The following is a 13,256-nucleotide window of genomic DNA, read 5'->3' as shown; positions in this document are numbered from 1 at the left end:
AAAAAAAAAAAAGAAAGAAAGGAAGAGGAAGTGTGCAGCAAAGAAGCACATCCAATTAGCGTAACTGTCCACGAAGAGATAGAGAAAAAGGAATTAAGGGAAGGAAGTTGAGGGGGGTCACATCGACAAGAGGAAAAAAAAGGTAAGAAAAAAGTAAAGTAAAGTGAGTACATACATTGATATTCCTCCTTTTTTTTTCTTTCCTTCCTCTCTCTCTCCTTTATCGAGACTTGTTTGGGGTTTTTGTCTGTTAATAGTCTGCGTTCTTGTCTTTACAAATGGAAGAGGGTGATCATATGGAGTTTTCCGCCAGGGAGATAGAAGAACTGGAGAATGATACAATCAATCCTACGAATTGCAACCACAAACTTGACAAGGAGCACGTCGAAAAGCTTAGGCAGGCCACGTTGCAGGAAATTGAGGAAAAGGATAAACTGGTGGAGAAAGGAATGCGACTGTTCTTCATGAATAAGGTAAAGGATGCAGAAGATATTATGAATAACAATGCGCCACTTGATCCGCTTCATGCGCTCGGCGCCTGTTGTCTGGCAGCACTGAAATCTCTGTTGTCGATGGGCGTGAACGATACAAAATATGCTCTTCAGAAGGCTGATTTTTCCATAGCATTCTCCACTGAGGTTGCCACAATCCCCAAAGGTTTCTTTGGCTCCGTAACAAACTTGTTTTGGGGAGAAGCTGGGCGGGAATTTCAACCAGGGATGTTCCGCGCAAAAACAATCCGCGCGCAGTCATTTGCCGTCCGTGGGATTCTGCTCATCTCCCAGCAGGGTGATATGATGGCACTTCTCCGCGGTGGCATGGCCCTGAAGAATTCCTATAAGCTTCTGCAGTCGCTGAAACGGGAGCTGGAAGACCTTAAGAAGAAGAAAGATGCAAATTCCTACGAGGGTTTGGGAGCCGACCGCAACAGCGTGTACGGTCTTTTGTTGATGGTGGGAGTTACACATGTTGTCATTTCACTCCTCCCGTCACGTGTACTGTCCATCCTCGGTTTCTTGGGACTCAAATACGACAGGAAACATGGTATGAAATTCATCTCTATGACATGGGAGAGTCGCACTCTATTTGCACCCTTTGCTGCTCTGTTTCTTATGGTCATCACGAGTTTTGTACCGGGTTTCTGCCCACTTCATGTCCCCCGGTGGCTTCCCGCTGCTAAAGCTATTGCTGAGCACACGGTGGATCAGCCACCAATGGGTGAGTCTCTATTGCATTTATGGATCCTCGGCCGTATTAAGCGCTTGGAGCAAGATGTTGAAGGGAGTATGTCCGCATTGTCCAAATGCTTGAAAGCCGCGGAGGAGGGACAAGTTGCCAAGTGGATGCCGCAGTTGCGGGACTTCGCCATTTATGATCAGGGGTGGAATTTTGTCATCACCATGCAGTGGAGGGAAGCCATTGAATTATACAAGAGGCTTGAGGATCACTCAGCATGGTCAAAATTGTTTTATGGGTACGCGCAGGCGTGTTGTTTTGACATGTTAGCGCTAGAGGCTGAACAGGCAGGAAATAAGGAGGGTGTGGCGAAGTATCAACAGGAAGCATCGGAGGCATTATGGAGGACGGCACACTACAGGATAAACATTATGGGTGGTAGAGCAGTGTCGGTAGAGGAGTTCGTATCCGTGAGACTGGGGGAAACGTTTAAGCACTGTGGCATTGAACATCCCAATAAAGGCAACAAACGTATTGTTGAGCCCACACCATTCCCTTTAGAGGGGCTGAAGCTACGAAACCCTGTACGAGTGGGTGTGATAGAGCTCCTTGCCCTATTCGACATCACGCATCAGATGCCGCAGTCTAATACGGAAAAGTTTCTAGATATCATCGACAGGGTATCGAAGAAGTGCAGTGATTCACCTCAAATAGGTTCCACAGATGATGGAAACGGGGCTTGCGGAAATGAGGCACCAGCAGAGAAGGGTGATGAAAAGAATATTGAAACATACACGACCATCGTATGCGCGGCAGTCAAGGCAAATTTGTTATGCAGGATCGAATCCAGACGGGAAGAAGCGAGTGCATGTCTGGAAGGAGCAGTCGCAATATCATCCAAATACAAGCGGGAAAAGTGCTCAGTTTCCTGGGTGCGGCCTCAAATGATATACGAGCAAGCCGTATTGGCGTCTGTGGAGGGTGACGAGGGACGGATGAACAAGTTATTGGATAAAGTTAAAGAAAGCAACCACAAACGGCTCTTTCAGAACGTGATGGATGTTAAATTACACCTGACGGAGTATGGTAAGGAGGCGCCAGTGGTCAGTCACATCATTTAGTGACAACAAATATGTGAAATAAATAAACTTGCCCCACGCGGAAGCATGGGAAGGTTGAGTTGGAAGTGATAGTAGCGGAGTTTTCCCTTCTTTACTGCATCACGCAAATGCGCAGATATGCACACAACGCTGTGCACCGCTTGTTATAAGCGGCTGCAATGACGCAGTTGCTGGTCTCTGTTGTTCACATTTTCTTTTTTTTGTTTCTTTGGAGACACAGCAGCGGTTATTTACTGTTGTTCTTTTTTTTTTATTTTTACATTTTAATTACTCCCTTTGCCTAACAGCTGCAACCTCCGAACGGCGTAGTAATTGTGTGAATAATTATCCACTGCAACTCTCCCTCTGTGCTGCTTTTTTTTTCTAAAAAAAAAAACAAAATTTAAACGCCACACGCGTGTACTAAAGGAATAATCTGATGAGGGAAAATTGGACCAAGCTCCAATCTACCACTACGATCAATTCCTTGCTTACAGATACGATTTTTTTTTCCTTCAGTTTTGAGCTCCTTTCCATATTTATTTCTCTTCGGCTAGCAATTCTATTGGCGTGTATTATTTTCTTGCACTCACCACAACGTTGTACCTCCAACAACACCATCACGGTTGCTGCATTACTTTATTTTATGTTTTCAATCCTTTTCTTTTTCTTGTTTTACCCTTCCTTTCTTTGTGTGACTAGTTCTTACCGGGGAAGCCACTAACCACCACCGGCACCGCCACCGGGCGCACAGATAACGGAGTGTAGAAAAAAAAAAAGTAAAAAATAATAATAATAACAATAGCAATAATAATAAAGTAAAACGAAAGCGAAAGCAGGCGCAAAAGAAGAGAGGAAATGGCGGTGACACCAATAGAAAAAAGGGAAGGCGGTATGGAGCTAGAGAATCAAGAAGTGGTTGTCCAGAGTGAGTCGCCGCGAGAAGCGGCTAGAAATGGTGGTTCCTCATTGAACAGTGAATTAAAAAAAGTATTAAATAGGCGCGCACGGTATAGAACACCGTTAATATTTATCTCCCTAACATCCGTGGTGCTGATGCTAACAACACTCGCAACCTCCACAATACCCGTTCCGCAATTCAAAAATAACACCAAGAAACGGGTCGTTATGATTGTGGCCCCATCGCTTCGGCCAGACGTGCTAAAGTTGTCAATTGAAAGCAACAAGGCGCCTTTTATGAATTTAGTGACCGCCGCTGGGGGAAACTATTTGTACACGAATTGGGGAGCAAAGAAGAACTGGTCAGTGACCAGTGCGCCGGATACGTCAAGAGGGAGTGGGTGGTCTGAAGCAAACGGGCGATCCAACTCTTTAAAACTCCTACAGGAATTAGCAAAAGAGGGAAAACGGTCCATCGTGTTGGCGTCATCTTCCGACGATCGTCAGAGCAACAAGGAAGAAAAGAGCAGCAACGGTGGGAGACGCGGAGTAGAAATACTTCCCGTTACTACGAGTTCATCGGAGCTGCTTGAAGAAGATGTGCTTCATGCGTTCGAGCGACTCACGAAGAACGATGGAGATCTGCTTTATATCCACACAGGCGTGGGGGGCGGTTCGAAGGCTGCTGAAGGGGAAGGAAATGCAGCAGCTTTTGATGACATCAACATCCTTGACAGCATGCTGAAAAAGTTAACTATTGCGGTGGCCGGGCATTCACAAAAAACGGCGGAGAAGTGGCTGGTAGCTGTCGTCGCCGGAGGAGGAAGAGGAGGAAATGTGGCCCACGAGGTCTCCATGTTAACCTCCACGTATGACCGTGGTAATCTGCTGAACAGCGATTCCCTGACGAAAGACATATCGTCTGATTGTGTGCAGTCCACGTTGCTGCGCTGGTTTGGTGTCAGGGAAGCCACTGCCTCCTGAAGGCTATTATATAACGTCTGCGTTTCGCACAATTTGCCCTCTCGTTTGCGCAGGGAAATGTTTCCCAGTAGTATCGTTTCGTCTATTTAATGTGTGTATCTGTTGGATATCTTTCGTTCTGTATGGGAGGAAGAAAGGAAAAAAAACAAAAAAAGAGACCAACTCTTTCAGAGAAGCTCATACGATGACAGTGATGCCCACCCTGTAGGGTAGAGAAAACAGGAAAATGCTGTCAGACCACCAGAGTCTCAACATTTTTTAGTAAACAGTTTTTACCATCGTGCACCGCCGGCACTCTGCGCTAGGATACTTTGACAGTCATAATAATCGTCATCTCAAACTCGCCGACCTGTTAAATGTGTTTGTGTGTGTATGTGTGTATGTTTACCTGTCTACTGGTGTTGGTAGGAGAGGGGAAAAAAAACTGAGCTTTTAAAAGATATCATCCCACGTTTCGTGTCTTGTTTCCTCTTTGATTCTGCACAAAGTTTACCTGTATTTCCTTCCCTCACCCCGTGGGACTAGTATTACCAAACCAACTGGCTACTTCGTTTAGGGCCATTCGATTATCAACACCATCACTAGTGCCACAACCCATCGTGTCACGCGCGCACACACACACACACACACACCGTAACGCATGACACATTGTGACCCATCGAACCTTACTGGAGATAGCATACTTTCATTAGGGGATTGTACATCAACTGTAGCCTCCGAAACTGCGAACTCACCAGCACCGCACACCGACATGAAAGCCATGCCGTGGCCCTCCCCAATACAAAAACAGCAACAGGAGGGACCATACATTCAATCACTCGTTCACCTGCATGCCGACCGCCAGTGCGATGAAGGCGGGTTGGGGCTCAACACCAACAATGGTGAGGACAAGACAAACATTTCCGCCTTGCAGGATTCCATCGTCATGTCCGACCTCAGCGATCAAGTTAAGAAAACTCAGGCGCGTCTCGCCACCCTTCGGGAAGAGGAAAAGGTGCTGCAGTTGCGGCGGAGAGCTCTGCTTGGTTCTGAGGAGCACTGTATTGCTGGTGATGGCAGTGCAGCTGTCGGGTATATACATCTTGCGTCTCTCACGTCCCCGAAAGCAGTTGATGATACCTGCGTGGGATGCGCAGTGGGGGAAAAGCGGGAAGGCGAAAATCATTCTCATCTCTGCGACAGCCCCTCGGTTGGTACTGACGGTACGCCGTGCTCTACGCCGGCGGCAGTGAGGGAAAGTCGTGGGGTTCAGGTGTCGTGTGTCGCAGCCAAGTCCAACAACACCTCGAAACACTCACGAGCGACTTCCCCACATCTCGTTGGAGACCGCGGCTTCACCACGGGGACCACAGGCAGTCGGTTGCAGTCATGTGGGCTCGTCTTCTCGTTGGTAACATATCTGGAGCCGCTTTGGGCGGTAGATGTTGAGGTAAGCAGGGGTGTTTTTAAGAGGCTGGAGGTGTTTGCCGGGGAGAATGTGAACGAAGTTGCAAGACGGTTTGTTGAAAAGAACGGACTTGAGGAGGTTCGAGCCCTCCAGCCACTGCAACGTTATTTGGCAGCGTTAGCGGCACAGAAGATGAACCAGGGGGAAGGGATGGAACCGAGTGGTTCGACACCCAATGTACACACAGGAGTCAACAGAATGGACGAGAAGCTGGTCGGCCCTCTCCAAACGGACTGTGATCGAGTGGGGACGCCGCTGCGCTTCGAGGTTGGGCAAAGGAATCGTGGGTGTTCCAAGAAAGTGCAAGGATCTGATGCAGCAAATATTGCGCAAGGAGGCACTGTCCAGGGAAGTGATACGTCCGATATTACTCATCCTGATGTCAAGATGTGCGGCAGGGATGGCAAGCTAATGTTGAAGCGACCAGGTGGCTCCCGCAAAATCGACGCGGGGAGGAATATCGAGGAGGAACAGGAGGAGAAATGGAAGAGACGGGGGACACCGGCCTCCCCCCGTCGCCCTGAGAGGGACCGCTTCGGTGCAAGGCGAACAAACAGTTCGTGTGCGGCGGTCCCTCGTGGTATCGAGGACACTAATCGTCAACTGGTACGTAAAATGGAGGCAGTGCCGCCAAGGGACCCTTCCACTACACGAGGGCAAGCCGCTCGTACGGCGATGTCCGAAAGGGGCAGACGAGCGGCAACACCAACGGCACCGTACACGGATAGAGCATCCAGTGGATGCACCGGAACCCATAGAAACGGAATGGGCGCAACAAGCACCATATTGTGTAGTTCTACTCAACATGGAGAACGTCCCATAATAACTGAGCCGGGTTGCGCGAGAGAAGATGAGGTGGAGCGACTCCTCATCCGCAGGCAGCAGCGCTCGGAGCAGGTTAAAAATACAGAATCCCATAGATGTACACCGCAATTGTCAAAAGCACGAGCAGTAAAAGGATCTGGCGCGCAGCCGCAAGTCCTCAACTGCGGTGCAAAAAAGGTGTCGTATAGCACCCAAAGGGGTAAAATTGAGGAGCGAGTGGCCGGTCCCCCACTCCACCCCGCGGATGAACAGTCGACAAGTGATATGGAGAGTCTACAAGTTTCCCCGTCTGCAGCACAACCGCGTGGAGAGGCTGAACGACAGGCACTCCACGGAGAAGAGCGCTCCTATGAGAGGCTAAACACAAGCAAATCGCATGGATCTCCCTCACCTGCCTCACAGAAACGGAGTGTGCACGTGAAGTCCACTGAGGAACTGGAGTTGGAGGCGTGTACCTTCAGCCCGGCAATCAACCCGCGGTCTGTACACATATTCAACACGATTATTAACGGACGGGCTGCAAGTGAAAGGAAACCACCCTTGACAAAACGAGAGGGTGTGCGGTTTGTAAGCCCGCAAAGCCGCAGTACCAGCACAACGCGGGGAGGCTCACCTGCGGGAAACAGGCTTCCAAATCAAGAAATCATACAACGAAAACTCTCGGAAGAAATGAAATGTCATCGAACATCCGAGAACTTTGGGACCGGTAAGCGGGCTTCAAACCCCTTTCATGGGCGTTGAGGCGGCCACCAGTAGCCGTTCAGTGAGCAAAACGGCAGGCCTTTCTCTGACGGTAAGCTCTGCCCTCACCGCGATGTTGGAGGCGGAACCCATATTGTACTAATGTAGTTTTGATGAAGCACAGTCGTTCCTCGTGTGTTTGTCTTTGTGTGTGTGTGTGTGTTTTCCAATCCTTTGTACATACCCGATCGACTTCTATATGACTGTTGTCCTCATTATGATCACAACAATCGGGTTACACGTGGCATACGGACGTGTGTGCCTGCAGAAACCTGTTGCATGTCCCTTTTTATATTTGCCTCGGGCCGCTAGGTCGTCACGTCTTTTCAACTATTTCTATTTTTAATCAATACTTCTTTCTCACACACATAAACAGACGGACACACACGCCTGGAGTGGTTCCGTGGGTAACATTCCTTCGGGGCTGAATGATACACAGAAGTTTGCGTTCCAGCTATTTTAGTATCCATGTTACTAAACCCCAACGAGTACTCTTGATGGGTTACCGACAATGTGCCTCAAGTGCTGCGGCTCCGTTGATCAATGCAAAAGGTGCTGGCGTGTCTCCCCAGAAAGACGAGGTGCGCTCGACGTGTCAGGAGTTGCGCCGCGTAATGGCCAGCCTTCTTGAAGACCGCCAATGTCTATATCGTGATGCGGTCCTCAGTGCAGCTTTGGACCCGTACCGATCCAAGCTTCAGAGTCTTCTTGAGGGTAATGACTCTTTCGGAGGTTCGACTGAAACCCCCAAGTCGCTAACGCTAGGCAAACTTTTGGAGTGCCGAGATGGATGGGCGGCTCAAGTGGGTGGAGATGCGATTTCGCTCGTTGACTTCTACAATGCCTTTCTCCTTAGTGCTTTAGTGAATTCCCATGCAGATGTGCAACTGGTACTTGATTGCATGCAGCAGCATGATCATATGGATCCGACAGCGGAAACCTATGTGACCATCATGCATTCTTTTACTGCCCAACGGAAGGGACCCAACCCTGTAGCAGGCGACACAGCCTTTCATTATTTTGGACATGCACTCAAAACGCGAGGGGAGGGCTTTATCACGCCAGAACTTTGGAGCGCCGTATTTGTTGTGTGTGCCGTTACGGGGGCAGCTGGGAAACTCCTTGATCAATGGTGGGAACTTCTGCTCAAGACATGCAAAGAAGGTTCATCGCCACTACCTTACGGCGCAGTCCATGCAGCACTCACATGGTGCTCATCCAAAGGGGATGTCGAAAGGGTGATGCGTTACTTTAACACGGCAAACAGCAATTCGATGGTTGCGTTTGACCAAAACGATGTACCGCACGTGATTGGAAGCGGGAGCTTAACAACCAGAAGCAGCGACCAGGTTGTCCAGCAGTGCCAACTGCGGCTGTTGGTAAAGTTGATGGTGACAGCAAAGGCAATTGAACTTGATGGCGGTCTTCGTGCACTTGTGGTCAAAGACGTCCGACGCCTTATTGACCCAGAAGTACTTCGTGCGGCCCCGTGGGGAATCATCAACGACCTCCTTAGTGGACTTTCCTTGCAAAGTGCTATGCAGCTGTTGAAATTCCGCTCAGCAGCAGCACTGGAGAAGGATGGTGCAGTGCCCTTCACTCTTTGGGCCTCGCTTCTCCGACGCTGCGCGAGGGATCATCACATTGATCAGGCGGAGTCACTGTTTCTTTTCATCCGCAAGCGCTTCGAGCTGTCGGGTGAGCAAAAGGCTGAGCTTGTGGAGATCATGATTCGAATGTTCGCTACGCTGCCACAAGGGGACTTCGCATCCGCCACTTCCCTTTTTATCGAACACGTTATTCGCCACCCACCAGGGGAGCCCAGAGTGGAACCTAATGCCACTTTTTATAACTTATTGATACGTGCTGCCGACACGCGCAATGCTGCCATGATGACCTTTTTGGAGGCGTGTGCGGCGGGCATTGACATGAACATTGAAACTTTCGAGGCGCTTTGCCGCTCGAATCGCTTCGGGACCATATCGTCGCTTAGTAAAAAGCTGCCACACGGTTACCAAGCTTCCAAACTCGATCAGCAAATTCGCATCCCCGCCGACGCTGACGCTCACCTTCGCCGTGAGGAAGCGATGAGGCTGCGAGGGAAGCCGCTAGTGGACTCCACCGGTGAAGTGGACTGATGTGACGCCACTGGCAAAACGAAAGGAAAATTTGATGATACGGACGATTTGTTGCACGAACAGTTGGGCTGGTCAAGCGGAGAAGGAACTGAAAGGGGGAGGGTGTTTTGTGCTCTCTTCTTTTGTGCCTCCTTACTCAAGTTTGCCTTTTTTTTTTCCTTTTTAATTACACCTAACGGCTTTCCTTCGCCTGAGTGAAGAAACTTGATGGGAAGTTTTTGATTTTGCGATGGAAAAGGTGTGTATGGGGAACGGGTTGCTGAAAAGGTGCGACAATGATATAAAGAGGGCGGTAAACGTTCGCCTGCGCACGTATGCAAGTAAGCAAAGAAGAAAAAAGGGAGGGGGCTGTTTAATTATAGTACCATTGGAGACAGTTCCTTCGTAATTCACCTTTCATTCTCTTACCTTTAAAATATATAACATTGCCATTTGAATTCACAGCCGGTGTTAGTGACGGCGTGGAAGAAGAAAAATCCGAGTGAATCATTGAAAGTATTTACCAAAAAGAAAAGAAGTATTCGGAATGACCGTGAGCGCAAACGATGATCCAGTAAATGAGAGTTTTTGCACGGCATATAATTCATCGAAGAAGGAAGGGGACGAAACGACATCCGCCCAAGTGAGTGACTCCACTGCACCGCGAGTCACTCCCGTCCCACTCACCACACCACGTCACGCTAAGAAACAGCGCTTAAACCGCCGTATCGAAGTAACGGATACATCAGCAGACCGCATTACCGTAACGGACGCGCTGCAACAGCACACAAGGGAAGTGCTTACTGTCCACAACGGTCCTGTAGTTTACGAAGAGCAAATGATATTTCACCCATACGAGCTGTACAAGCACGGAAAGAACAAAATACACACCGGAAGCGTGGGTTACAGTAGTGGGGCTGATCTTGTTATGCTGCGCGATGCAGTTTCCGAGCCCAGTGATGCGGACCTTGCGTACGTTCGCCGGTCAGCGGAGATCGGTAGCGTTATTTGCCTTGACCCAAAAGCGCAGCGACCACTCACGGAAACGGAAGAAGAGGAACAAAAGAAAAACAAAAAGCGTCTCGCTGGCGCGGGGTACCGGAAATACCCGGGAATTCGAGCCCCAAAGAATCGGAAGGTGCGAAACCGGCTTCTCAACACTTATCTTGCGACAGAGTTGGGCCGTGAGATTTTGGACAACTACCGTGAGATGCAAGAAAATGGTGAAACCGACGCGGATCAGACGCCGCCGCTGCGACCCATCTTTTCCGACTTGCCTCAAGTCTTCTATGATATACTCGATCTTGACGAAGATGCACAAACGGCGGCACTTGAGCGCTACGGGGTGAAAATACATGCCCCTGCTGGCAATGCACAACCAAAGGATCCCGACTCGGGTGAAGTGCGATTCCAAAACCTCAACTCTCGACTACGTGGGGAGCTCGTGCATGCGATTAACAGCGAATTCTTGTCTAAGCAAATTGAAGACTTGGAGCAGAACTTTACTGCCTTCATCAAGAGTGGGGACCCCAGTAAAAGTCTAACTTATAGATTCCGCGACGGCTACGGAAGGTTGGTCTGCCATGGTGTGGCGGCGTATTACAAGCTCGTCTCACAGTCGCATCAACAGGCGGATGGCAGCAAGACAACTGTTGTAAGCTGGCCCAAGCGGAAGAGGAAAAATACTTCAAGTCTCACGCTACCCAAAATTACTCTCAAGTCGCTCCTCCGTAAGAAACGCAACGAAATGCCGCACACGCCCCTCCAGTCGAGCACACTGGACACACCGCTGTTTGACTTTAATGACGGACCAACGGATATGGAACCACTTGATTTGGGTGCCGCTGCGTCCAATGATGCAAATCCCGATGATTGGCTTCAGCCTTTGGAGCCGGACGGAATCATGCCTGTTTACCAACCCTTCTCGCTTGCATATTCAATAGGAAATGAGAATTCAGGCACCAAGCAGAAAGGAAAGAAGAGTAAAGGAACGAAGACATCGAATTAATGAAGGAATGATATGGTTTTAAATGACAGGACACTCGAACCCTTCATTGGCGTAGCAGAGGGAGGGAGAAAATGGTGAAGGTAAATGAAGGGATGGGGAAAAGAGGAAATGTTTAGGTCGATGCGGGGATTTGAAGTCGTCGGCCCTTCACCGATTTCCCTCCACGTAGCAAGACCATGTGTACTTTTTTGCATATATTTATTTATAAATATAGACGTACGTGAAGTGTTTGTTGATAAAGTGTTTTGCGTTCGACTTGAACGAGCTGCTCCCGAACGAATCTGAGTGATCCAAAGCGAGGGATGCATCGTGTGATCACCATTTTATCTGGATACACCCGTTTTTTTTTTAGAAAAGGATGTAAAAATACCGTCATGTATACACCCATTTCGTGTACGTTTGGAAGTGTTTCTACACGTCCCCGTCTTTCCCAGTTCCCTTTTCATCCGTTTTTTTCTCCCATTTATTCTTCGTTTGGCTCTCTTATCTTCGGTAAGGCGTGGTCTCGCTTCTAAAACGTCCATGGGTTCGCATGAATCCACGACTTTGTTTTTTTTTTCTTCTTGTCGCCTTTCCTTTCCACCCCTCCTCAATTCCCTTTCTTTCAGCTACCTTACGTTCTATTTTTCTTTTTACGGTGTTGCTGCTTGTTCCTTTATTTGTTTTGTTTTAGGGAAAAGGAGGGTGGAAGGAAGGATATCGCACGAAAACTTTTTTGAGTATTTATTGCTCACTTTTTTTTTTAAATCTTTTCCTCACCTTGTAGACCCGCTGGTTGTAAATAACTATCAACCCGCGTTTGTGTGCGTGTGGCGATGTTGTGATGAGTTGGAGAGTAGAACCCGCGAAAGGTGGAAAGTTGGGCAACTTCAACTTCATCCTTCCGCTGCGTCATTTTCTTGTTGTTTGTTTGTTGCTGTTGTCGTTTTGGTTGTTGTTGTTGTTTTATGTTTTCCTGTCCCATTCCCCACTTGTTTCCCCTTCGCTGTTTTCGTTGTTTCGCATCATCGTAATTATCGCCGTTGTTTTTACCTGCTGTACACTTCAATAGGGAGAGGCCCCATGCATCCACTGGAATTCTGGTTAATGAGCGAATGAGTCTGAAAGAGGGAATGAATGTGATTTTACATATATGGGAAAAGAGAAAGAATGACAACTTACATTATTGATGGTGTCTAATCAGGGAGTTCCCAGGTTAATAAAATGCATAGTGATCCAAAAATACACGTGGATGTGCGGGGAGGATGGGAAGACGGGGGAATTATGCAGCGGAGAAATGATAGAATGATTGTGTCAGTTCCTCATTTTACTTCAAAGCGTTTATTCTCTTATACGTAGGGAAATGGCGTTGTTCTCCTCTTTCACGTGTACATGCGCTGTTACCCGTAACTACACCTTCTGTTCTTCTTTCGTTATGTGAAAGCGTGCGTGCGCAAATAAAGAAAGAAGACGGGACGGCGGAAGTGACGTGCACACACACACATATATATACATTTATAATATATATATATATATATATATATATATACGCATACGTATGCATACTGCTTTATCTGCGTTTGTGTGTGAATAGGGATGAAAAGATAGGAGGAAGAGGAAGAGGAAGAGGAGGGGACTAAAAAGAGAAAAAAAGAAAACACACACCATAACTACCTCTATTGGTTGTTTGTTTTTGATGGTATCATATAAAGCACGGGTAAGGGAAAGATGTTGTGCCTCCATCACTTACAATGGTTCCTTCTTCTCATACTGCCATTGCTTAAAGGTGATACATCCGTCCATGCATTAAGTTAAGTGATGGGAGAGGTATTTGGCAATGGTTGGACACCATTAGTTATTTGAAATATTAGTAGTGGCTCACATTGGGTGGAAGTAAGGAGATGTAGAGAAAAACGACAAATTTTTTTTTTAAAAGCGGTCAAGCACACACATAAGCCGCAACAACGAACGAATGATAC

At 48.1% G+C, this 13,256-nt stretch overlaps 5 protein-coding genes and 1 pseudogene across 6 annotated transcripts; all 6 read left to right on the top strand.

Annotated features, from left to right (window-relative positions):
* Window positions 1-278: 278 nt before the first annotated feature.
* Window positions 279-2,297, top strand: TEOVI_000888200 (Protein of unknown function (DUF3808), putative; the record flags this gene model as incomplete). Its single annotated transcript, XM_067221591.1, has 1 exon — window positions 279-2,297. One exon carries the CDS (start codon window positions 279-281, stop codon window positions 2,295-2,297), a length of 2,019 nt encoding a protein of 672 aa, XP_067077692.1.
* An 837-nt stretch (window positions 2,298-3,134) lies between these two features.
* Window positions 3,135-4,160, top strand: TEOVI_000888100 (uncharacterized protein; the record flags this gene model as incomplete). Its single annotated transcript, XM_067221590.1, has 1 exon — window positions 3,135-4,160. The coding sequence occupies one exon, from the start codon at window positions 3,135-3,137 to the stop codon at window positions 4,158-4,160; it is 1,026 nt and encodes a 341-aa protein (XP_067077691.1).
* A 640-nt stretch (window positions 4,161-4,800) lies between these two features.
* TEOVI_000888000 (uncharacterized protein) lies at window positions 4,801-7,173 on the top strand (the record flags this gene model as incomplete). Its single annotated transcript, XM_067221589.1, has 1 exon — window positions 4,801-7,173. One exon carries the CDS (start codon window positions 4,801-4,803, stop codon window positions 7,171-7,173), a length of 2,373 nt encoding a protein of 790 aa, XP_067077690.1.
* A 428-nt stretch (window positions 7,174-7,601) lies between these two features.
* TEOVI_000887900 (uncharacterized protein) lies at window positions 7,602-9,311 on the top strand (the record flags this gene model as incomplete). The annotated part of the gene is made up of 1 exon (XM_067221588.1): window positions 7,602-9,311. One exon carries the CDS (start codon window positions 7,602-7,604, stop codon window positions 9,309-9,311), a length of 1,710 nt encoding a protein of 569 aa, XP_067077689.1.
* Window positions 9,312-9,837: 526 nt separating this feature from the next.
* On the top strand, window positions 9,838-11,298 carry TEOVI_000887800 (R3H-associated N-terminal domain containing protein, putative; the record flags this gene model as incomplete). The annotated part of the gene is made up of 1 exon (XM_067221587.1): window positions 9,838-11,298. One exon carries the CDS (start codon window positions 9,838-9,840, stop codon window positions 11,296-11,298), a length of 1,461 nt encoding a protein of 486 aa, XP_067077688.1.
* Window positions 11,299-11,600: 302 nt separating this feature from the next.
* Window positions 11,601-12,396, top strand: TEOVI_000887700:pseudogene (annotated as a pseudogene). Its single transcript is given in 2 exon segments — window positions 11,601-11,639; window positions 11,641-12,396. Coding segments are annotated over 2 exon segments (795 nt in total).
* Window positions 12,397-13,256: the final 860 nt, after the last annotated feature.

The sequence above is a fragment of the Trypanosoma equiperdum genome, assembly GCF_001457755.1.
Source record: "Trypanosoma equiperdum strain OVI genome assembly, contig: ctg_1470, whole genome shotgun sequence".
Taxonomy (NCBI): Eukaryota; Euglenozoa; class Kinetoplastea; order Trypanosomatida; family Trypanosomatidae; genus Trypanosoma; species Trypanosoma equiperdum.
This window is presented reverse-complemented; position numbering and strand designations above follow the sequence as displayed.